The sequence below is a fragment of the Rhagoletis zephyria genome, unplaced genomic scaffold, assembly GCF_001687245.7.
Source record: "Rhagoletis zephyria isolate East Lansing unplaced genomic scaffold, Rhagoletis_zephyria_1.1 Rzeph_scaffold_00852, whole genome shotgun sequence".
NCBI lineage: Eukaryota > Metazoa > Arthropoda > Insecta > Diptera > Tephritidae > Rhagoletis > Rhagoletis zephyria.
Window position 1 is genome coordinate 59284 of NW_016157936.1, and position 25766 is coordinate 85049.

At 38.6% G+C, this 25766-nt stretch overlaps 1 protein-coding gene and 1 long non-coding RNA gene across 2 annotated transcripts in view; one reads left to right on the top strand and one right to left on the bottom strand.

Moving 5' to 3' along the window:
* The window catches only part of C3G (C3G guanyl-nucleotide exchange factor), a 46359-nt gene extending 25419 nt beyond the window's left edge, over positions 1–20940 (bottom strand). Inside the window, exons 1-10 of the mRNA XM_017614559.1 lie at positions 19901–20940; positions 18313–18622; positions 17793–18246; positions 17053–17240; positions 13379–13489; positions 13187–13312; positions 12942–13108; positions 12544–12831; positions 11668–12223; positions 9298–9587 (exon numbers count right to left, since the gene is read on the bottom strand). Coding sequence (XP_017470048.1) covers positions 9298–9587; positions 11668–12223; positions 12544–12831; positions 12942–13108; positions 13187–13312; positions 13379–13489; positions 17053–17240; positions 17793–18246; positions 18313–18622; positions 19901–20075 — 2665 coding nt within the window. The 5' untranslated portion in view covers positions 20076–20940. The remainder of the gene's footprint in view (positions 1–9297; positions 9588–11667; positions 12224–12543; positions 12832–12941; positions 13109–13186; positions 13313–13378; positions 13490–17052; positions 17241–17792; positions 18247–18312; positions 18623–19900) is intronic.
* Positions 20941–21592: 652 nt separating this feature from the next.
* Positions 21593–23375, top strand: LOC108361797 (uncharacterized). The gene is made up of 2 exons (XR_001847367.1): positions 21593–22215; positions 22829–23375. It is a non-coding gene; the product is annotated as an uncharacterized LOC108361797 (long non-coding RNA).
* Positions 23376–25766: the final 2391 nt, after the last annotated feature.

A 25766-nucleotide genomic window follows, 5' to 3' on the forward strand; every position in this document is an offset into this window, starting at 1 on the left:
GTAACGAACAAAAGTATTGACACAGTAAATTTTACGCAATATAGGCAAAGTATTTTTTAGAAAAATTCCAAGTATGCAGTTTAATAATCCATTCAATTTTAGTTTATCAAAGTGCAGGTTTGAAGTTGCTTGAAAATCTGAATATAAAATTGCAAATTAGTATGCAGATTTATTGAATTTTCCTGAGTTTTTCACAAAGTTTACACATTTGATTTTTATGTGTTTTAGTGTAGTATGAACTATGTTTTTATAAAAAATTATCGGAAATAAATTAAAAATTTTGCATATATGTAATGCGAAAATTTACTGTGCCAAAATACATACAGTAACTTCTCCCGTTACAATAGTAAAAAGTAATATGTAATTTGCTTTGTAGTGCAATCTTGCGGTTCTTTAAATAAAAAATAGATATCAGAAATTAATCTTTCGTATCAATAAGCTCCCAAGCACAGGTTTGTATTAAAAAAATATATCCGTAACACTTTATTAAATATTAATCTGCATATTTTATCAATTCGTCGGAATATGTTTTTATGTATGTTACCGCGTAACTTTGGACTACGTTATCCGTTTTCTATAATTCCTTTTGAAAGGAAAGGTGGTTCCTCAGAGGTAGTCTCCTACTAATTGAGTGTAGATCCGATAATTGGGCCGTGAAGAAAATAACGGTACTTTTAAATTTGTATATAAGAATTGAAGTCGGTTTTGTTTTTTTGTTTAAATTTTACTCCAGTGTCCACAGCTTCTATAAAAGAGTCGTAGGCCATATTTTTTTGTTAGTTCAATTGTGGAACATTTGTATGAACTGCTTCGGCTAATACTTCGGCTTTTGTTCTCTTTTTATATCGAGGCTGAGTGCATTGTTCGATGGGGTGATATCATTGCCAAACATGATAGTACTTTGTTTGCCATCAATAAACACTATCTTGACGGATTACAGTATTCCACATTGATGCGAGCCTCAAAAATTTTGAACAATATTTGCGAGTATGGCTTTTAGTTTTTACCGCTCAGGTAGGTGGCAGGCCTATAGAGAATATTTCTTAATCAATAATTTTTCAAATACTTTTCGCTCGACACCTATATTATAATACATACTTTATCTTATTAACTTAATTGAATTAAATTTTCGAAATTGGTGGCAACTCGACTCAAAAATATTTTCAGTAGTAAGCCTTCTTAAACCCTTTTAATTTGATACCCATATTGCAATATTTAATTTATCTTATCAATTTTATTTAACTAAATTTTGAAACAGGTGGCAACCCCCCTCAAAAATATTTTTGACTGTAAGCCTTCATAACCTCTTTCTTTTGACACCCATATTGCAATATCTAATTTATGTAATTAATTTACTTATATTGGGATTTTTAAACAGGTGGCAACTCTTTATTTTTTCTGGTTTTAACAATCCGGATATTATAAAAAACAAACCAAAAAAATAAAAATATTCAAATCGGTCAAGCTGTTTTCAAGTCTTAGCGAGGCTAACGGGCAGCAATCCAATTTTATATATAAGATATCTTCTTTTAAAAATGCGCAGGCTCGAAATTGACTTTAGAGCTATGGTCTGGAGGAATTTTTTTCTTAGAATTTTATGAAGAATCCGAATATGCTAGGAACAATGTCGAAAAAAATCGATCCATACAAATTGACCCGCCCTAATATATATATATATTCCGACGAACTGATAGCCTCCTCCTTTTTTGGAAGTCGGTTAAAAAGCGAAAAGATGAATCACTAATTTTCCTGGTAATTATCGTCAGACGAACTTCGTCGTCGCTTTGGTTGTCTGCAATCTCATATACCGCAGTGTGTTTCAATTTGACTGCGAACTTTCTTCCGACGAAGTTCGCCTAGCGATTTCATTGTATTTATACTTTATCTGCCGAAAATTCAGAAAAAATGCGACTGGCTAATAAATTTATAGTATATATAGTCTAATGGCCTTATTCATAAAAAAAAAGTGGTTTAAAGAGCCCTATAAAGTGCTATTTTCATACAAATTTTCGATTTATAAAGCAGTTACAAGTGTTCAATATATTTTATGAATTTGGGTGTAAGTCTATATCACTAAGCTCTTAAAACAACCTTTTCTATTGCTATTTTAGGAATTACTTAAAGAAAAGTTTAAGGCTCAGTTACTCTAAACATGACCTAACTTACGTGAGAACTAGTCAATAATTACTCAACACGTCAACTAAGCCAGAAGCGAAAATATTTTGTTTTCAGCTGGGTGACAACCATAAGCCACATCAAAAATTCCTGAACCAAAATATATTGCGTTGACCAATATGGGCAAATCCTAGCGTTGCGGACGTTACGTTCGGACGTACATTAAAATTTGTTGTGGTATAAGGGAAGCTTTATAGCAGTACTTATGAGAACAAAATAATGGAAATTTTAATTTGTATTTGTATTTGCATGGAGAGCACAATCTTAATACTTTGGCGAGAAAATAATGAAGTTTACAAATTGTGATATAAAAGCGAACTAAAGGTTGGATTAACTTTAAAACAATTGTATATGTGCGTTCGGGACGTTACGTTGCGGACGATACTCTTCTTTTTCGTTGAAAAAATTGATTTATTTAAAACTATAGCGATTAAAACCTATGCTATTTAGAGCTTTGTTTCAAGAAGTAAGAGAGGCAAATCAGATTTCTCAAATAAATGTGAAAAGAAATATGAAATAAGAATATGGTGTACTCAAAATGTATTTAACAAAGTGTGATTGAATGTGACATTGCTCTCAGAAGAACCATCCTGTAGTCCATGATAAAAACATTACAAGGTAAAATCATTGAGAGGCAGTTTGACGTTTGCCAACATTATAATTTTAAAATTCGAATTCAAGCTCACACACACATTCTCATTTTTAATCTCAAACAACAATTGTGAACAATTTCATTTTTTTATTTTCAATTTTGTATGATTTTAAAATGCTTGTAAACTTCATAAAAAAATAGTCATGGCCGACGAATTGAGAGAATGGTTTTACCTTCTAATGTTTTTATCATGCTGTAGTCAAATTGAAAACAAAATTTTGAATTTTGAATCGTTTGTTTATATTTTTTGGCTAATACCTTAAAAGAGAGATGCCCTGACTTGCCAGTCACACCTTGTTTAATACTCCTAGTTTGTACCAAGGCATATTTAACAAGGTAGAAGTGACAGCTAGCTCGAACTCTCTTGTTATAATGTCAAAAAACTGTGAACAAACAAATTTACCCTATGAGTTGCGAGTGCTATGTTGGCTACAAATTAGCATCATTTGAAACTCATCATGGTGAAATTATACCAGGTGTAGTAATAAGACTGAGATTAAAGATTTGACGATATCTTATTTGAAAATTTGAATTTATCAATTTTTATAAGATAGCCGAATGTCAGCAAAATAAAGCGAGGAAGCTTTTTTATTACTTCACCTGTTTATAATTTCACCATGGAAATACATACATATGTACTTATACTAATTTTAATATTTACTTCAATATTACCTTCAAAGAATTTTAGCTGCATTTGCATCTTATATGCACATATGCTACGTACATAATACATATGGGCAGAAAAGAATACCTCATAAAGGAAATCACGTAATTAAATGTAAGAAATGTTTTATGAAACTGTTTTAAACATTTTTTTGTTTCAATTCGCCCACTGTTTTTGCGCGTTTAGTTTCTTATTTAAATATTTACTTCGTTGGGTCAACGCGTTGAAATGATTTTCACATACACGGGAAGAATCTTCCAATTGAACACCGCAGCTGTTCTCCCAACGAAGTCTTCTAACTTCGCAACTAGGCGCCCTAATGTATCGCACCACTTTAACGCCTTGGATCTTGCCACATAGCGCAACGCAGGTTGTTGTTGTTGTTGTAGCGGATACAACAACCTCGCCCAGATCGGCTGATATCTCAGTCGTTGTCGTCGAGATTCACTAACGGCAGCCCCAAGAAGCGTGCAGCCTCTATGGGGTCGGTCCACAGGGACGACGCCGTTAGGGTTGTGGGGTTTTCTCGGCATGCGAAGAGATGTTTAGAGTCGTGAGGGGTCTCTCCGCATGCCGGACATTCGTTCGGTACATCCGCATTTGGCCTACTCAGGTAGGAGCTGAACCTGCTGCAGTAGCCAGAGCGAAGTTGAGCTATTGTTGTTCTGGTCTCCCGAGACAGATGGAGCTCCGTCGCGTCAATGTCCGGTGTTTGTATGCCTAAAACGGCATTCACAGGTCTTGAGTCTACATAACTCGAGACTGCGTCCCTGTGCATGCCGTTCAGGGCCTGTCTGTAAGCTGACGGGTCCAGAGGCTGCTTAATGAAGGTCTGGACTTCGTCCGTCAGTTTATATAGATACCTCCTGACGTGCCTGGGCGAGGGCTCCTCTGCAAGCAGCTGTCTATTTGGGTGGCCACATCTGTGGCTCCCAACCAGAAACTGCTTGCAGAGCATCGTATTGTGCTCCCTAATTGGGAGCTTTTTCGCCTCATCATGGAGGTGGTGTTCTGGTGACATCAGGAGGCATCCGGTCGCTGTCCTAAGTGCTGTGTTTTGTACCGTCTGTAGCTTCATCCACTGCGTCCTACTAGTCCCCGGCGACCACACTGGTGCTGCGTAGTTTAAAACCGGCCGGCCTATTGCCTTGTATGTTGCCAGCAACGTTTCTTTGTCTTTGCCCCAAGTACTGGCGGCTAGCGACTTTAGGACCTTGTTGCGGCTCTGTACTTTATTGACAATAGCGGTTGCGCGCGCAGAGAAGGAGAGCAGGCTGTCGAATGTTACTGCGAGTATGTTAGGATTATTCACCGATGTGTCATCGACGCGAATTCCTAGCGGTAGCCTGAACTCCTTCGTCCAGGTTGTGAACAGGGTCGCAGAGGATTTCGTAGGGGAGAGGGCTAGACACTCTGCAGTGAAGAAGCGAGAAAGTTCAGAGAGATACCCGTTTACTAGTTTACTTTCGAACACAGGTAATCAATTCCATTCCCAGTCGCCATGATCGAGCAATCGTCGGCGTAAGAGACAATCGAGACTCCCTCTGGTGGTTGAGGGAGCTTTGAAATGTAAAAGTTAAACAGTAGCGGGGAAAGGACACCACCCTGTGAAACCCCCTGTTTTATTTTTCTAAGTTTGCTCGATTTGTCTCTGAACATTACCGACGAGTGTCGACCACTCAGATAATTTGCCGACCACCGTTTGAGCCTCTGTGGGAGAGAGGAAGCCTCTATATCTTCTAGTAGCGTGGAATGGCTGACAGTGTCGAAGTCTTTGACAGGTCCAACACTACTAGAATCGTTCTCTCACAGGGACGTTTGATGTTAAGGCCACGAGTTATCTGAGTGTTTATGGCGTTAAGTGCAGTTGTTGTACTGTGCACTTTACGGAAACCATGCTGATGCTTCGCTGGGGTCAAGTGGTTTGTGAAATACGGGAGCAGCAAGGCCTCGAGTGTATTCGGTACCGGGGAAAGGAGTGTTATCGGCCGATAAGAATCTCCTATGTTGGCAGGTTTCCCCGGTTTGAGCAGTGGGACCACTCTCCCCACCCTCCAGATGTCTGGGATGATGAGAGTGGCCATAGACAAATTGAGGACCTCCGTTAGGTACGCTACCCGCGCAGGACCCAAATTTTTCAGCATCAGCATGGATATTCCGTCGGGATCCATGGCTTTGGAGGCTTTCGCCTTCCCGGTGGCCACCTGAACTTCACCGCAAGTGAAAGCACTCCGAAAGCCTACTGGTCACTCGACGCTTAGCTTTGTCCACCGGAGGATGCAGTATGAACTGCCGGCTAAAATAGCTCGCGCATCGCTCCGGGTCCGACGAAGCATGGTCGCCGAAGGAAATTTCGACTCTGTCGTCGTGCTTCGTCGGATTAGACAATGACCTCACGGTTGACCAAAGCTTGCTCACACCAGAGGTGAAATTACAAGTCTTCAGATGCTCCTCCCACTTCTTCCGCTTATGTACGTTTACAAGTTGCCGAATCTCCGCGTTGAGATCCCTGATACGGGGATCTCCGGGATCGGCCTACCGAAGGCTATCACGATCATCGGCTAGAACAGCCGCTTCAGCAGGGAAATTTGGACGTGGGTGGGCAGCGGTGATAGCCCTGCGGAACTTACGTTCACCAAGGTGTACGTCGGTTGGTGTGGGGAGAGCAGAGAAGATGTTTTCAGTAAATTCCGCGAAGCCTTTCCAATCAGCTTTAGAAAAGTTGATATATGTTCGGTGCTCCGCGGAAGCAAAGTCGGTTGGTTTATCGATCGAGATGACTATGGGCAGATGGTCTGATGCCAAAGTCAGCATAGGTCGCCATGATATGCTGTTTATCAGACTAGCGCTGACTATTGTTATGTCTGGCGAGCTGCAGCAGCTGCCCATAATCCTGGTGGGTGCGTCGTCGTTCATTGTGCAGAATGTCGAATCGTCTATCTGCTCAGCCTAGTCAGTTCCCCTACGATTGTTTGACAGGCTTGAGGGCCAAAGATCGTGGTGCGCATTAAAGGCGCCTACTACCATACGGTTTTCACCTCTGAGGAGCGCACCAAGTCAGGGTGATATCCTGCCGGGCAGCAGGTGACAGGGGGTATATAAACGTTAAATATTTCGAACTCAACATCGCCTGACCGGATAGCAATTCGCTGACATTCTAGGGTGGTATCCCTGCAGTCGATGTCTGCTTCGATAAGACGATACTGCACGGTGTGGTGCGTGATGAACGCTAAGCCACCACCATTATCTCGCTCGCGATCTCGACGGTGCACGTTNGTCTGCTTCGATAAGACGATACTGCACGGTGTGGTGCGTGATGAACGCTAAGCCACCACCATTACCCCGCTCGCGATCTCGACGGTGCACGTTGTACCCGGCACAATTCAACAGTGTTGAATTGCTGTGCAACTTCGTCTCTTGGACCGCAGCTATCAATATGCCATGCCATCCCATGAAGACGGTTATCTCCTCGATCTTGCTCTGAAGCCCGTTAGTTAAATTGAAGAAGCTTCATGTGATTCGGGAGACGTGTGGTGATGCGGGCTGTGAGGGATGTGTGTGGTCGTGCCGCAGTTGGCTGTGTGCGCTGCTGAGGTGGTTGCCGCCAGGTGGGGGCGGGAGGCGTCGCAGTTGAGGTCTGCGACCGAGCAGCGCAACACGGGCCCTCGAAGTACCTCGTCCAATCTCGCGTGGTGCGCAGACCTGAGCATGACCTAAAGTGGCACCAGCCAAGGCAGGTATTGCACTTGACTGATGTCACATTACGGAATATCCTGGTCTGACATACCGTGCAGATTGTAAGAGGAACCAGGAGTTGTTAGCGGCGGCGGCGTGTGGGTGGTGGTGCGGTTGTGTGTGTTCTGTGGTCTGTAGCCGTTGTGGTGTGGTCTATTGTGTTATATTGTTGTGCTGTGGTGTTTGTGTGGGGCTGCTCAGGTGGACTGAGGTTAGCCGTGGAAGCTACTCTGTTAGAGCAGCAGGGGGCCACAAAAGACGTGGTCCACTGCCGATGTGTCCGTAGTCCTGAGCAGACTCTGAGGTGACTCCACCCCTCGCAAGCATTGCACTTGACAGAGGTGGAGTTGTGGTGTAGTCGTCTCTGGCATACACAGCAGGTGTAGGTTTCTGGCCCTGGGTTTGACTCGATGCCAGCCCTGAGCAGGAGAAAACGTAGCGAATGTAGCCCTATGGACGAACAACTTCTGAGATACGTCGCCGACCTAAACGGGGTTAGATCGCCGAAACAACAGCCCTTGGTCGGGTAAAACCCAAGTCATTCCGGTACGTAGAACCGGCTGTCGTGGGAATGTTCCTGCTCCTTTTCATTTTTGTATATGTATGTATCTATAAATACATGTGGTCGAAAAAGAAAAAAATTCACACAATTGAAAACTGTATCAAAGCACGCAATTGAATTTTTAAAGAAAATTAGAAAATGCCAACTTGAAAAGGGTTTAAAGTTATTCATCATTTGACATTATAGTCGGTGATCAAAAGAGAAAAATGTCAAAATCACTTCTACCTTGTTAAGTATGCCTTGGGTTGTACTATGCCTTTTTTGACACAAAAATTAGAGAATTCGCATTGCATGCATTTTGCGATTTTGGTTGACTATTTCTCGGATGGCCCAGAAAGTAAATGTGAAATCAAACTGCTTTGAACTTGAAATCAATCACGGAATAAATCAACGCAAAGACAGCAAGCATTAGATAAAAAAATATCTGCAACTTGAATTTTAAACGTATGTACATATATGTAAAGCAATAACAGAAATGATGCAGTTGCACTATATTATACTTTTATGCATTCTAAGAGTGGAGAAGGCAGGCTAACTTGACTTACCCGAGAAGGCCACACTTTGAAACACTAAATCGTTAGAACAATTCATTAGGGTTAGAGTTTTCCGCAAGACAATATTACATTTATTATTATCATTACAGTTATTATTTTTATAATAGTGTTTATTGGTTTCTGCTGTTTGTGGTGTGGTTGAAGTAGCTATTGCTGTTACTGTTTTGTCGGTTTCGGTTTCCTTGTTATTGCTAAGCAAGTCAGTGAAATTATTATTGTGGAGTTTGTTGTATGTTTTGCGATACCCGTTACTACATACAGGAAGTATAGCGCAAAATATGGAAGTAACTGGAGTAGTTTGACGAATAGTCGTTTCGTTTGCGTGGTCAATAACAGTCGCTGCTGTTGTTGTGATTTTTGAGTTGCGTCTAAGTGTTTTGTGTTTGATATTATATGCAAGAGACTTATGACAAATACTATTAGCGTAAAGTTAAAAAAAAATTAAATTCAATAGAAAAGTAAGCGAAATAGATAATATTAAAATAAGAATTTGTTTATATCATTAAATCAGGTTTTCAACAGAGTAATTGTAGTGAATAATGTGTATGTGTATTGTTGCCACGGTTCATTAACATACGTATTATGTATAAAGCAGTAAAAAAATATATATTTTATGCGAAGGTGAAAGTGAATGGACCACCATCGCCGCCACCACCAACCACAATCAGGAAATCAGTGGATCCAATTTTATAGGCGGATTTGTTTATGTGGTTTTGTTCGTTTGTGTGGGCGTGTGTGCGCCAAGAATAGAATTATTTATGCAAGTGCGCACGAATGTGTAGGTGTAAATGTGTATTTTTACAAAAGGTACACAAAAACAAATTGCACAAAACAATATAAAACCAAACCCAATATGTGACGTACATTTAGTGAGTGTGTGGAAAATAGGAAAGAAAACAGAAGAGAAAGAAACAAAAATATAAATTAATTGTGTATACCGTGTGATTGAACTTACTGTGCTTTTTCTTGATGGGTAGCGGCGGTGGTTGTTCCGCACCGCTTCCGCTGCCGCTGCCGCTGCCACTGACGTCGACTCCAATGCTACCCATAGTTGTGCAACTGCTGACAAAACCGCCGCCGAGACGTCGTGATTCGATGAGACTTTGATGTTTAGTTTGCTGCCACTGCGACACATGATGCTGATATTGATGATGATGGTTATGATGCTGTTGCAATGAGTGTTGATTATGCTGGCTATAGCTATTGAAGTTATAGTGATGATGTGGTCGAAGTTCGGCTAGTTCGCTGAAAAAAAACGGACAATTTATTATCAATACTAGTAATGAGCATTCGCTGCCAAGACTATCACCTCTGCTAAATTACATATCGTTAGCTTAGAGTGAAAAGTTGCTAAGTCCACCTTTATGAAAACTTATATTTTGATACAGGGGGCTAGAGAAACTTAAAATGCGTTGTTTCGAAAAGGATGAAGGCATTTGTTTTATTTATTCTCTTTTATATTCAATGAAAGGAAAATTTACTAACACCCCTATGCTGTAATCCGTCGTAGATTCGATTTTGCTACGAATCGTAAAATTGGTATGCTGAAATCCGCGTTGTCGTTTCGAAATTCGTAGGCCATCTTCGAAATTCGTAATGTGGGTTGCCTGAATCCGACGTAGCTGTAATTTTTATGTATTTGTCGGAAATTTTGTACGAATAGCAACTCGTGTCGGAGCGAAACAAATTGTGTTAAAATATCAATAAAATAAAGAGTGTAAACGCAAAAGTATGTATGTAAGTTGAAGTGTGAATAGAAAAAAATTGATTATTAAATGTTAACAAAATTATCATATCGAAGATCACAACAAATCACTCGCAATACGAAAAACTGGTGGAATGCATGAGTGTAAGGCCGGACATTGGTCGAGGCTTTGTAAAAGGAGCTAAGAGGATGTGCTGGAATTTTGAGAAAGCGTTCCATGAATTAAAGCAGGTCAATATCTAGTGAAATGGAGGCCCTTAAAAGGAGGGAGCTTACATTTTAAAATTTAAGCTAACGGAACAATCTCCTATCAGTCTCCTTTGTATATTAATGCAACTGTTAGGTGTTCTTCCTCCTGGGAAAAAAGTGCACCGGCCACTGAAACCTTTGTATTCTACTTAATTAAGGAAAAGTATTTTCAAATAATGATTCAACTATTTTTTTTTTTAATTCCACTATTCACTTGCGATTATATTTATTTTGATTTGTTTCTGTCAAAGCAGCTGATTAAGAACTTCGAATTTCACGTTTTTAGCTGGCAGCGCCGCTGATAGTCACGATCGGATTACAGCATATCAATTTTCGAATTTTCGGAACGGAGCTACGAATTCGTAGCTACGAACATTCGGATTACAGCATAGGGGTGTAAGTCTAAACGAAGCACCGAAAATCCGATAAGGTCAAAATAGTACGAAATCTTTTGATATAGATCGAATTCATCTGATTCGTGTGGAGTTTTGCTTTTCTTTGAACAGACAAAACGGTTCTGTTCGCTATGCAAAAGCCAGTAAGAATTAGCCAGTAACAAAATTCAGAGAATAAGGTATCTTAAAGCTTAAACAGATTAATTCGAAGTTATTCCGGATCAACTGCAGTTAATTCCCGAGTTGATCCGGATTAACGAAGCCGTCTGTTTATGCTTTTACTCTACCAAAGAGCGAAACTTACTAAGTTTTGCGCGAACAGGATTAGCAAACATTTGCAAGCTTTATGCCAGCTGGCGTCCACGGTTGCATTTCGAACAAAATAAATTTTTTTAATTATTTCAGGTGGAAAACAAAACAATATCTATACGTTTATTTCTTCTTATTCTGACTTTCTTCAACATACGCTTCAATCTCGTCACTGTCGGATTTCCTATATCGACAGCGGTGTCGACTGCGTTCCGATTACGAATACAACTTTTTAAGCAGAATACCTTTCAAGTGTTTGAAATTAAGTTTAATTGAATAATTGAATTTGCAACTTCCCCTACAAATGAAATGTCAAAATTTAGCTCTCTCCTTGCAAGTTTTTTGCATAGCGAACACTCAATGTTGTATTCAAAGTTTTGTGAAATACTTGAAGAAAATTTCTATAAAAAGTTTTTTTTTTATATATGTATATACTTTATGTTATCAAGAAACGTAAAATGAAAACTTGAGCAACTTAAATTTGATTTACACCATCGAAATCAAAGCAATGGATATCGATAAATTAGTATGTGATCTTCTTGAGAAGATTCCATCTATTAGGATAAAGTAGTATCGAGTGCAACACTTTAAGGTGCGCTGAGGCACAATCTCGTACGATATATGTACATTGCTTAATATTTACCATTACACTACATACTTCACTTACCTATTGTTATCGTCCATTTCATCAAAATTGTCATACTGAGAGAATATACGTGCCTCCTTACTGCGACTGGTTTTGGGCGGCAGTGCGGGCGGCACTAGATCACTGTGTGAACCCATGCCTCCATCCGAAGAAGAAGTGGTATCCAAACTATTAGCCTTTACCAACGATGAAAACGACGACTGCACGTGACTACTACTGCTGTTGTGAACCGAACGTTCCGTTAAAATTCCACCGCTTTCATAGTGATCAGGACTAACGCTGCTTGTATTGCTAATCGAGCGCGCATCGTGCGCCAGTGTAGACATATTATTCATGATGCTATTTGATGTTGTCATCATTGTGGACGACATTGCATTCGGCATAGACGAACATGTGGTTTGCTGGTGGTGGAACTCTTGTGATTGGGTGTGGAATTCCCCACTGCTAGACGATTCAATGGCCTCGAAAGCTATTTCCGAGTTAGAACTAGATTTGGTTGATGATTGAAAGCCACCATCGGATGAACGTTTCGATACGCTCTGCGCCGAGGTGCGCACAGATGTCATGGAAACAAAGCCTGAAAAAGAAAACGGTGGTACACCACTTTTAGTTGCCAAACATAACCAAACACTTCAATAGAAAGGTGCAATAGAACTAATTACTATGACAAAACAATACGTTAAATAAGTTGAACAGACAAATCTCTTTCTATTATTGGTAGCCACATTAAAATAATAACAACAACAAAAAAACGTTATGGCGGGAGACATGCGTTTTAAAATGAATAAATCAAACAAACTAATAGAAAACGAAATCGCATCGAAGCTTAGTGACAACAAAAATGATCGCAACATATGAATGCATTTAAAACAAATGCATAGTTGATTTCTTAAGTACCCGATTCATTGGAATGACGATTGTTAGTATTTTTGCGCATTTCCAGTTTATCCACTGTGCATCCAGCGCCATTATTACTATTCACACTTTGTATGTAATCACATTCATCAGCATCATCGCCACTGACCCCAACGCGTTTGGAACTATCGAAGACGTTTTGTGCTGGTGCGCTGAAAGCGGTGTTAAGAGGCTCACCAGCAACGCCGACGCCACTAATAGAGCCAACTGATTTGTTGCCAGCTACTTTGCTGTTCAACATAGCCCGTTTGCCACCGCTTGTGAGTGGTTCTATGTAAATACGAGATTCGTGTTTTTTATTTATGTATACATATTTATTATTGTAATATTCAATTAGTAGTATTATGTATACTTAAGATGCGGTTATTGATCAAACTTACTGGATATGAATAATGTATCTACATCATTATCGAGCATGCTTTCGTTGAGGCGATTGCCCAACACCAATGACTTGAGCTCCTCCTCCTCGCGCGAGTGATTCAATTCCGAATCTAGCGAACATTGACTAGAATTTTCGTCCGGCGAGTGTGACCGCACGGATAGATTACTGATGATAGATATTAAAATGTACATAAATATAAACAATGCAGGATCTTGAAATTGCTTTAGGATTGCAGCAACTTACTAATCAACACCATAGTTTACGAGTGAAACGTCAGAACTCCAATCCAAGTCTGAGTTGATGCTTTTACTATGAGAATTCTGTTGTTGTTGCTGTTGAATACGACGTTTGGGCGGCAGCGGTGGTGGTCTATCAATTGTATAAGAATTAAACCAATAATAGCGTTATCAACGAATACTCTCGGCATTTTCTCACCTGTTTGGTAGCGGCGGTTTGGGTGGTGGACTCGTATCACGCAATATACTCTCGGTACTGTGAGATGCGCGTATGGGATTCGAGTTGGTTTTTTCTAAAATATCACGTTCCCTGAAATTATAAACCATCAAATAAGTTAATTACGTATGTCCGTTGTGTGTTTAGGTCCATATGTGCATATGTAATGATTGATAAGGATGTGAGGGAGAGTGGTTCGATAATGCCTTGCAATATAACCTTAAAAATATTCGAGCTTCATTCGCTTTTCTAAATGTATAGAATTTATTTAGATAAAAACCTTTCCTGTGCATTATTTTTTGGAAATGTTATAGGGCAAGGAATGCAAATTCAAAAATTCATAAATTAGGAGATTCCCGAGCGTAAGAGTAATACGAATTTCTAACCAAAGGTAATATCGTGGAGGTCGACAAAGAGAATCGGTCCAGAAAAATTGTAACACGATCGTGCGAATGTTAAAAAGAAATCTATTTAAAAGGGGCCCACAATTAGTAAAATTGCTGTAACCTGTCCAAGATTTTTACATTTTTGGATATTTTACTTCGCAACGAATAAAACTAGCTACATTTGATAAAGCATATATTAGGCGGAGTGTAATAAGGCGCGCGGAAATAACGCCCATGGCCTTTATTTCCAAAAAAAAAAGAAATAAAGCCCATGGGCGTTATTTCCATTACGAAGGGGAAATAGCGCCCACCAATAAAAGGCAATAACGCTCGCGGGCTTCATTTACTTTGCGAAAGAGCAATAATAGCCGTGGACTTTATTTCCCAAAGAAAAGGAGATAACGCCCGCCTGATTTACTTCGTAAAAAATGAAATAAAGCCCGTGAGTAGTGCTTTCTCTGGCTTTATTTTACTGAAACATTGCAATTATGTATTCAGGCATACATTTGCATAGAATGGAACGCATTTTAAACGAATTGATCTATATTTTTGCATACAGTGTAGTTCTCCGTTAAATTCCCTTCCGAAGTAAACGCATAAAATCACACGGTATTTTTGTCAATAACTGATAAGCAAATTATTGGAAATTAAAAGTAAATTGTTACTGTTTTTTTTAGCCTTCAGTACTATTCGCATATTTGTTCTCAGCGTCTTAGAATTTTCAGTGGTGGCGCGCAAACGCGGACCCTTGTGAAACAATCCGCTCGCTTCATCCACTAGTTGACCGTTTAAAGAAATGTGCGAATTGCCTTTGCCACTACAGCCTGTGGTCACTAGATGGGGATCATGGCTAGAGGCTGTTAGCTATTATGCAGATAACATCGAAATAGTAAAGGAAATTGTTAATACTCTTGACGGCGAGGGGGCATCCGCTATAAAGTCTGCAAAAACTCTTTTTGAAAAACCTGAGCTTAAGAACCAAATTATTATTATCAGTGTCAAATATGGATTTATTCCAAAAAGCATACAAAAATTGGAAACTTCAGATCTTTAATTAAAAAATTCCATCGACATTCTAAATGATGCCAAAAGTAAAATTGGATCTGTGAACTTGCCTGCCGTAACAAATAAACTTGAAGCAGTGGTAATGAAAAAATAAGGTTTTGAAATGCTTAAAAATATTTCCAATACTTTTGCCGGCAATACTTCGACTTTCCAAAGCGACTTCACGGTTTCGAAAATTGCCTCTTTTAAATATGCGCCGGTTACATCTGTTGATACAGAGCGAACATTTTCCATGACCAAAAACTTTTTACGAGAAAAAAGGCGTGCCTTTTTATTTGAGAACATAACTCAATATTTTGTTGTTTATTGTAACAACAATACTTTTCAATCATTCGTTAGATACTCAGCTTGTAAAGTTGACTTGTTTACCTTACCGAAGATATTTACATATATGTTTTTTCTAGAACAATGTAACTGAAAATACTTAGATGTTTTTATTTTAGTATGTTGTACAAACATGCGAATGTACGTTCATATTTATATACTATGTATTTTGCATATATGTATGTAAGTATTTTAACCAAAAAACTGAAAAATATTAATAAATTGTTTTTTTTTAAGCATATCTGATAGCATTTTTTTCCTATTTTAATTGCATTTTTTAAGCGCTTAAAATGGTATTTTTAGTGCATGTTTTGTATAGCCCTACTTATAAGCAACAGGAAATCGTATTATTATATTTTGGCCGCTATGGTGTAGTGGTTTGCTGGGCCTGGGTTCAAGCCCGGTTAAACCAACCATCAAAAAATGAAAAACAAAAGTTTTCCTCTAATAGGCAGGCAAAGGTTAACCTCCGAGTGCATTTTTGCCATGAAAAACAGCTTTTCATAAAAATACAATCATCGTTCGGAGTCGGCGTAAAACGGTAGGTACCTCCCATTTGTGTGACAACATCAAGGCGCACGCCACAAATCGAAGGAGAAGCGCGGCCAAATACTAACATATGTGTAAGCCCCAATCTATTATTATTATTATTATTATCTTTTGGTTTCCAAAAGTAATTCAATGACTTTCTTAATTTCAATTCTTTTGACTCACTGGATCGTTTTTGCCATCACTTCCTTATTTATATTTGAGAAATGGGCTTTAAAGTTTGAATAGATTTTCGTTGTTTGAAACAATACCAAAAAAGAGCAAGAGTAAATTGTGTTTTGTTTGAAGTGCGTAGCTCGCAGTAATTGCACTTTGTAATTTTAGTAGCAAATGTTTTATATGATTCTATTTTTACCGCATCTTTGTTTTGGATGTGTAGCAACCCAATTAAAATCATTTTAACATAAAAGCTTATTCAAAGACTTTTAGGGTCATGTATATTAAACTACGTGTCATTTTCTTATTAAATACTGGTGGCAACCCTATACACGAATTGTAACATTTCATTTAAATTACATACATATTTACTTCATCTTGGGTTTTGGGGGGTTACCAACCCTACTTAAAATCATACTATTACTAAATGTTATTTCTTTGAGATATTGTTGATTTTGTTGAAGTTTAATTTTTTAAATATTTTTTATTGTAATGTCGAATTTCCACTAGACATTTAAATGACGAAATATGCGTGCCATTTAAATAATGCCATCTTGAAACGAATTTTATGACAGTTTTTCTTAACGTAATGGCACAGGTATTTTTAATGCCCAACCATGCAATTAAAATTTGTGCCATTTAATGCCTAGAGGGAACCCGGGATAACTTTTAAGAAATCCGAAATATTATTTTTTAAACTTTTATATATTTTCCGTTTCACTGTAGAAATTTAAATATACATACTATTGAGCTTTTAAAGGGTTTTAGATTTCACATTGCTGCCAACCCTTTTTTTGTTTTACATCTTATCAGAATAAAAAAATTGCAATAAATAAATCGTTTGAGCAGTTCGTATGCGATATGGACTCGAATTTTATGGGTAAGATTACAAAAAATCTCCAAAATTGTTGTTTTTTATGTTTTTTTCAAGCTGGCAACATTGAATAACACGTTGGGAAACACAAGGGTTTCGACGGAAACCCTTACTGGTTTAACAAAAGGTATGGTATCATTTAAGAAAAAAAAAAGAAACGAAACATTTCTATAGCTCTTTATTCGTGCAGTGCAACCAATGACCCCTTTACTCAATGGCTATCCTACTTCCTAAATACCAAGAGCGATAATATTAAAGAAAATGTAGGTTACGAATATGTGTTTGTCATTTGTTAGACCTACTTCGGTGTTAGCGTTATGTCCGGCAGCGATGTACGTTGACCAGCAACTTCCACCGGCAGTCGCATTAAGTGATTCTGTGACGCGTCAGCGTTGTCTGCTATTACAGCGGCGTCGACATTGCTCGGTGCATACTTGAAAGCGTTCTCCTCGCGTTCCTTCAATTTTTGCTGAGCGAGTGTCGCCAAATTCTAAAGAACGAGTATAAAGAAAATATGCAATATAATTAAAGTGAATAAAAATAATGAATTAGTAAAATTGAGCTAAACATACAGATAGATGAAGCTGTTATACGTTAATTTGCAAAACAAAGAATTTTGATCTCATCTCTACTTGACCCTGAACGCTTTTATTTACTTTTTTGTGTTTTATTTTTATATGCATATTTTTTAGGTTTGTACTTTTAATACTTTGTAATCTGCTTGCCTTTTCGCTTGTTTTCGTTGTGCGCTATTTTTATCGTTGAATCAGAGAGACAACGACGCCATTAGCGTCGAAAAAGTTTGCACAGCTAAAAAATTTGCCTCAGGGCGGCACTGATTCATAACGAGTTTGCCTCTGTGTTATTTCTATTTTTTTTATTATTATGGCGAAATTTTTGCGCACTGCACAGCTGAGAGACGAACAATGTGATCAATGATCAAGCTCATAAAATGCACGAACAAATAAGCACGCACACTAATGAAAACGTACATACATAGTATATACTATGTAAATAAATGTAGATTATTTGCCGGACTTACTCGCACCGCATCGCCAAGCAAATCAACAATCTCCTTTACGTTATCTTCACTGAGCAATGCTTTAAGCTGTTGATGATCCTCTTCCGCATGATCTTCGCATCTTTCGTCGTCGCTACGCCGCGCTGCATATATAAGCATTACCTCGTCGCAGAGCTTCACCAATTTACCCAGCGACTGATACACTTGTTGAGTTGCCGACAAAAGGACGGTGCTATGTTTGTCCAATGCATATGACTGTATTACGGTGTACATGCTAGCAATAGTCTCAAGAATAACAGTTGCATTGCCTGGCAGAACTTCAAGCTTAGCCTTGAGTATAACATCGCGGAAGTGCTTTAAAGCATTTGAAATATCCTTAACATGCATTTCCAGCGAACTGGCAGACTTAGCCACCTCTTCGGCGGTCGGTGGGGGTTTCATGGGTTTACTACGTGGACTGTGCGGGGAATGGGATCTGCAAAAATATATGAACCGAAGCATATTTAACATAAATAACTTTTATTTTTTTTCCAAATATTACCTTCCCAAAGTATTGTTTGGTGTGCGAATCATGGAGATTTTTTCGATCAGATCGTCCTTGAAAGAGCGCGCTCTACGCGCCAATTTCGTACCTTTCAAACTGTTTTTATGTCCAGAAGTTGAAACACTAAATCCGCTACCCGGGGTCTGGTATATCGCACTATTGCCGCTCAGCGGTGTATTTGCGGATTGTTGAGATGTAGGTGTGGCGGGAGAGGGTGTGTTTGGCGATGGTGTACCACCTCCACAAACAATATTCGATTGTGAAGAAAGTGAGGAATTAGGTGTGGATGGAGAACTGATGGCACTGTCTGTAAAAAAAGTAAAAAGATTCTTAATTAGTTGATTATAAAATTATTGGTAGAAATCGAAATATTCATCGATTTATTTATCCATATCTATAATTTTGTCAATATTTATTTTTATGGTTATCAATAGATCCGGGTAGATAGATAAACATATGTATGATTTTTAGTTTTTAAATTAATGGTCGGGGCTCCTATGCACACATAAGGATAGGTTATTCATCTTAGGATATTGAATTAATTACACCATTGAACAAACATGATCTTAAGGAAAAAACCTAGAGTGCGCATATGTATATCAGGTTTGATAGCTGTTGGCTATACGAACAATGCCTCATACTCAGTTTTACTAGACCAATTCGTGTTTTCGAAAAAAAAAATTGTTGAAAATAGCATACAAACAAATGTAGCCAAAAAACGATGCATTTTCAAAAATTGGAGAACAAAATTTGGCGCTACACTCAGATTTTAGGATCATCAAAACTTTTTTTTCTCGAGGATAAGAATTGATCTAGTAAATCTGAGTATGAGGCATTGTTTGTATAACCAACAGCTATCAACCCTAATATACATATACGCACTCTAGTTTTTTTTGTTCCACAGTGTTATATGCTTTAGAATTTATTTTATTTATTTTATTTATTTTTTGACAGTGACAGCCAAAAACACAAAATGGCCGAGACCACATGTAAATTTTGAACTTATACTTTGATACTTATTAAATACATGTCAATGTCAATGAAATTGACGCTGCCATCCCATCACTGAATGCTTTGGCTGTCCAGGACTTCGAAGCAGTTTCCGCAAAAATCGCTAAGTTAAGAGTACTTAGTATAATAAATTGTGGATATTTCCGCTATATTTGTGAGTGAGCTTGGATAAGTTCTTAATAAATTATTTTTATAGGCCAACAACTGGCCCAGCGTTGCCTGCCAAGTATGCGTATGCAAGCGTTTCGCAAGTTTTAGTTATTTGCTGATTCAAATCTAAAGCTAAAAAACGCAGAATTTATACAAGAATTTGTTTGTTAACATTTCATTTGTTTATTGCTTAACACGCTGTGCTTCAGATAATAACCAGAGGAGAGAGTGGAAAAACCGGCTATACAAACTATACAATGTAGACCCGGAAAGCCAAAACTATTTGCAAATTTCATTTTAATACACGTTTATCTTTACACACTGAAATCAATTAATATTTATATGTATATATATATATGTATGTACAGACATGCAATCACACAAATCCATAAATAGTGCTGCTCACGCATTGATTTGGACTTACATTGAACGACATTTTTTACGACCACACGCGGCCGATAACGTGTATAAAAAATTTTTGGTGATTTAAGTTTGCGCTTCTGATAGAGTTTCACGCCACGATCCAGTGAATACGAGAATACATGCTGGCGCTCGGCGAAATCACAGTCGCTTACAAACGACTCATCGAAGTGCGGCATTGCATAACAAATAACTAGGTAACAAGCGGCGCACAACAACGAAGTACAATAATAAAGGAATAAATCGCAACTAATATGTTTATAATCACAGCCACATATGCAGGTCTAGTAGAAGCGCAATGGAATCCAGAAACGGTGGAGCACCGATATATGGAAAGCTGATTCGGAGCTGTACCACCAAAAATAAACGAGTACCTTCACCAACTTAAATTGGAGTATGTACATATGTACATACATATGTATGTATGTAAGTAAAAGGAAGTCAAAATTTAGGTTGAGTAGCCAAATTAGGTGCTGGAGAAGCTGCACTTTTAACGCTAATCACTTGTGGTCCGCTGTCGCTAGCGCTGATCTGCAATAATGTGGCCGCTAGTTTGTTAAGTAATTAAGTTAACGCTCGTTGGCGGGCTAGAAAGATGGCTAGCTGGCAGTTTAGCTTTTGTTTTCCTCTGCCTCCTGGCGTTTTCTTTGTTTCAACATCGCTGCTGCTGCAGCGCTGATGAGGTATTTGTAATTAGCAAAACGATACCAATGTGGCTAAACCCATAGTGTATTGAGGCCGATTACTGGGGGTTATTTAGGGGTTTGAGTAATGCACTTTATAGCCAGCAAATACTTTATCCACTTTCACCAATTTTTTTGAGTACTTTTTTTAACCTAATTCCCTTTATTCGTATTCTTAGTAATGTTCTTTGGATTCTATTTAGTTTAATTTTTTTTTTTTTTTTGTCAAAGCGCTGCGGTGCACTGCTCTTCTTCACGACCCCGAGTAGACAATACGACAACCAGGCGCGTTCCGTTCTGTGTCTTTGCCGTGTTGCGCGTGCTTGGCGGTGTTGCCTTCAAGTTAGGAAAGCGCACTGAGCTATGAAAATCAGCGCTGGCGGCTGTGAGCCACCAGACACAGCCATGTCAGTGCACCAACAATAACAATTGTAGCTACAGCCAAGAGGCGACGAAGACGGATATGTGAAATACTATATACCAACTCGCTTTGAGAGCCAAACGACCACGACCAGTGTTGCCAGAACTTTTTGGGCCGACCGGCTAGATTGGCAAAAAAAAGCGGCTAAAAACGGCTAAAATGTTTTAGTGAAATTTCACATAGACTCTGGCAAAAAACGGCTAAAATGTTTTAGTGAAAATNAATGGAGCAAGGTATGGTTCCAACAGGGAGCATATAGGATCAAATGTGTTCGCGCTAATAACCACTAGGGAGCATGGATGCGAAAGTAAAACATTGAGTTCATTAAAAATCTTCATTGGGTCTGCATTATTGCTTTCGAACAACTTGTTTACTTTTTGCACCTCGAAATTAGGCAAATAGTAAAATCGGCTAAAAACGGCTAACTTTTTTTTACAAACCGGCTAACAAATCGGCTGCCGGCTGGATTGAATTTTCTCCGGCTAGTTGCTATCAAAACCGGCTAAATCTAGCCGGAAAACGGCTAAAATGGCAACGCTGACCACGACAACAAAAGGCCAACAGCTAGATAGTCAGTTAAGCAGCATTCAGACAGCAGTGAACCTGTTCGCCAGCCTTACGTGAGCAGTCAGGCGGTCAATCAGTTTAGCGCGCCACTTTGCTTTTGTCAACAGCCAAGCAACTGCTGCTGCTCAGCGGCCATTGCTAGTGGCATCATCATGGTACAAGAGTACCGGGCCAACAGCAGCACCTCCTCGTCAATAAACGCTAATATCAAAACAGGCAACGCGCCCATATAAACAAAAGTAACTCACACAAACATGACAATAACAATGAAAATAATATTGCACATGACTCGCTATCTTTGAGCATCAACTGCTGCCATTAACATTGGTGCTCGTCGGCAATGTACGATTCACAAAGCGCTTTGAGTACACCTCGTTACTCTCGCCCACTGGAGCGTAGAAGTCAGTGAAGTTTAGCAGCGGTCAAAACTTGAATGAAATTTCAATACAAAACAGAGAAACAGCAAACAACGAAAACGCAAACGCAAACGTGATGTCGAACCACGAAATGGATATAATATCAAATGGGCAAATAGGAAAAGCCATAAAAAACGACGAGTATAAGAAAAAAGTGAAATTGACGCTTTAGTAATCCGCTACAACAACAATAACGAACATCTATGTATATACATTAGGGTGGTCCTTAAATGTATTAAGTACATTATTACATCAGATTTCCTAAACGTCAACCCCACGTCGATGTTAATATAGTCAAAGATATCACACAAAAATTTTGGTCCCGATCGGAGACGGTTTAGGCGTGTCGCACAGGGGTCAAAGTTTAGATTTCTCTATGGAGACTCAAAAAACTAAAATTAACATTTCTTTCATCTAATACCCAAAATCGATACTACTAACGTCGAAGATGTCACACATATAAATTTTGGTCCCGATTTGAGTAGGGTAATGTGAAAAAAAAATTAATTTAAATTTTTTGAGTCTCCATAGGGGAATCTGAACTTTGACCCCTGTGCAACACGCCTTAACCGACTCCACTCGGGACCAAAAATTATACGTGATATCTGCGCCTACAGTAGTATCGATTTTGGGTATTAGATGAAGAAAAAAACTTAATTTAAATTTTTTGAGTCTGCATAGAGGAATCTGAACTTTGAACCCGGTGTGACACGCCTTAACCGTCTCCAATCGGGACTAAAATTTTAATGTGATATCTTTGACCGTTGTATTAGCGACTGAGGGGGTGAGACTTAAAATTTCATTTTTAAGGGCCACCCTAATATACATACGTGTTCCGTATATAGACATCTACCGGAAAGGAATACCTCCGCCTGCTCAAGTTATTGCGCTAAAAGCTATTCCTCGATGGCATAAACCGGAAGGACAATGACTTTCTTCGCAAAAAAAGAGCAAAGTGCTAATTGGGAAATAAAGAAAAAACCGTAAAAATGTCACTAAGAGCAAGTTGTGCATAGAAGAGCGTCGCAACCAAAAATATTTAAATACATCGGAATCAGGTATGCCAACTGGTGGAGAATTCCCCGGTTTTGGTGGAATTCGAACTTTGTGCGGAATGGCTTAATATTTTGAGGGAATTTAATATACAGACTATTTTGACCATATACCTTTGCGGTCAGCTGATTAAGTTGAGTGACATTCTGACTAATTTTGTCTATTCTTCTTCTGTTTATGCAACATTTGAAATTATTTACAGCGTGACAAAGAATAAGGTTTAAAAATTTAAAAATAAATAGTGTAGTTGATAACCTTAAAGTAAAATACCTACAAAATTAACGACAAAATATTTCTTGTGCAAAATATGACAATAAAGGTTGTTTTTATTTATATTTATATAGTAGTTGTTAACTGAATGAACCTACGTATTATTTTCAAAATAGATACAATAGATAGAATAGAGACGTATGAGCCGCAATAAGAGAGAGGCCGAAACGTGCGAACAGCTTGAAATACTGGCCGACAGGAAAACCGACTGAAAATTTTACCAAAGAGTTAGGCAACTTACGGAGGGTTCCAAAAAAGGGAACTGAAAGTAGTGCAGAAGACGACCCCGAGGCCCGATTGATGATGGAGTCGATGCCCCACCGCCTGACTATGAGGTACTAATAGCAATTACAAGGCTGAAAAACAACAAAACTGGTGGAGCTGACGGCCTGAAAGCTGAGCTATTCAAGTACGGCGACGAGGAGTTGATAACGTGCATGCAGTAACTCTTATGCTTTTGGTCAGATGAACGCATGCTCGAAGGCTGAAATTTCAAGTATGCTCTGCGCAATCCCAAGAAAAGGGTACCCTGAAATTGTGCATATGGAAACTGTGCATACGAAATAATGCATATGAAAAAAACCGAAATAATGCATACGAAAAAAACCGAAATAATGCATATATGCACAGTTTCGGTTGAAAACCGAAATAATGCATATGAAAAACCCGAAGTAATGCATACATGCACAGTTTCGGTTGAAAACCGAAATAATGCATATGAAAAACCCGAAGTAATGCATACATGCACAGTTTCGGTTGAAAACCGAAATAATGCATATGAAAAACCCGAAGTAATGCATACATGCACAGTTTCGGTTGAAAACCGAAATAATGCATATGAAAAACCCGAAGTAATGCATACATGCACAGTTTCGGTTGAAAACCGAAATAATGCATATGAAAAACCCGAAGTAATGCATACATGCACAGTTTCGGTTGAAAACCGAAATAATGCATATGAAAAACCCGAAGTAATGCATACATGCACAGTTTCGGTTGAAAACCGAAATAATGCATATGAAAAACCCGAAGTAATGCATACATGCACAGTTTCGGTTGAAAACCGAAATAATGCATATGAAAAACCCGAAGTAATGCATACATGCACAGTTTCGGTTGAAAACCGAAATAATGCATATGAAAAACCCGAAGTAATGCATACATGCACAGTTTCGGTTGAAAACCGAAATAATGCATATGAAAAACCCGAAGTAATGCATACATGCACAGTTTCGGTTGAAAACCGAAATAATGCATATGAAAAACCCGAAGTAATGCATACATGCACAGTTTCGGTTGAAAACCGAAATAATGCATATGAAAAACCCGAAGTAATGCATACATGCACAGTTTCGGTTGAAAACCGAAATAATGCATATGAAAAACCCGAAGTAATGCATACATGCACAGTTTCGGTTGAAAACCGAAATAATGCATATGAAAAACCCGAAGTAATGCATACATGCACAGTTTCGGTTGAAAACCGAAATAATGCATATGAAAAACCCGAAGTAATGCATACATGCACAGTTTCGGTTGAAAACCGAAATAATGCATATGAAAAACCCGAAGTAATGCATACATGCACAGTTTCGGTTGAAAACCGAAATAATGCATATGAAAAACCCGAAGTAATGCATACATGCACAGTTTCGGTTGAAAACCGAAATAATGCATATGAAAAACCCGAAGTAATGCATACATGCACAGTTTCGGTTGAAAACCGAAATAATGCATATGAAAAACCCGAAGTAATGCATACATGCACAGTTTCGGTTGAAAACCGAAATAATGCATATGAAAAACCCGAAGTAATGCATACATGCACAGTTTCGGTTGAAAACCGAAATAATGCATATGAAAAACCCGAAGTAATGCATACATGCACAGTTTCGGTTGAAAACCGAAATAATGCATATGAAAAACCCGAAGTAATGCATACATGCACAGTTTCGGTTGAAAACCGAAATAATGCATATGAAAAACCCGAAGTAATGCATACATGCACAGTTTCGGTTGAAAACCGAAATAATGCATATGAAAAACCCGAAGTAATGCATACATGCACAGTTTCGGTTGAAAACCGAAATAATGCATATGAAAAACCCGAAGTAATGCATACATGCACAGTTTCGGTTGAAAACCGAAATAATGCATATGAAAAACCCGAAGTAATGCATACATGCACAGTTTCGGTTGAAAACCGAAATAATGCATATGAAAAACCCGAAGTAATGCATACATGCACAGTTTCGGTTGAAAACCGAAATAATGCATATGAAAAACCCGAAGTAATGCATACATGCACAGTTTCGGTTGAAAACCGAAATAATGCATATGAAAAACCCGAAGTAATGCATACATGCACAGTTTCGGTTGAAAACCGAAATAATGCATATGAAAAACCCGAAGTAATGCATACATGCACAGTTTCGGTTGAAAACCGAAATAATGCATATG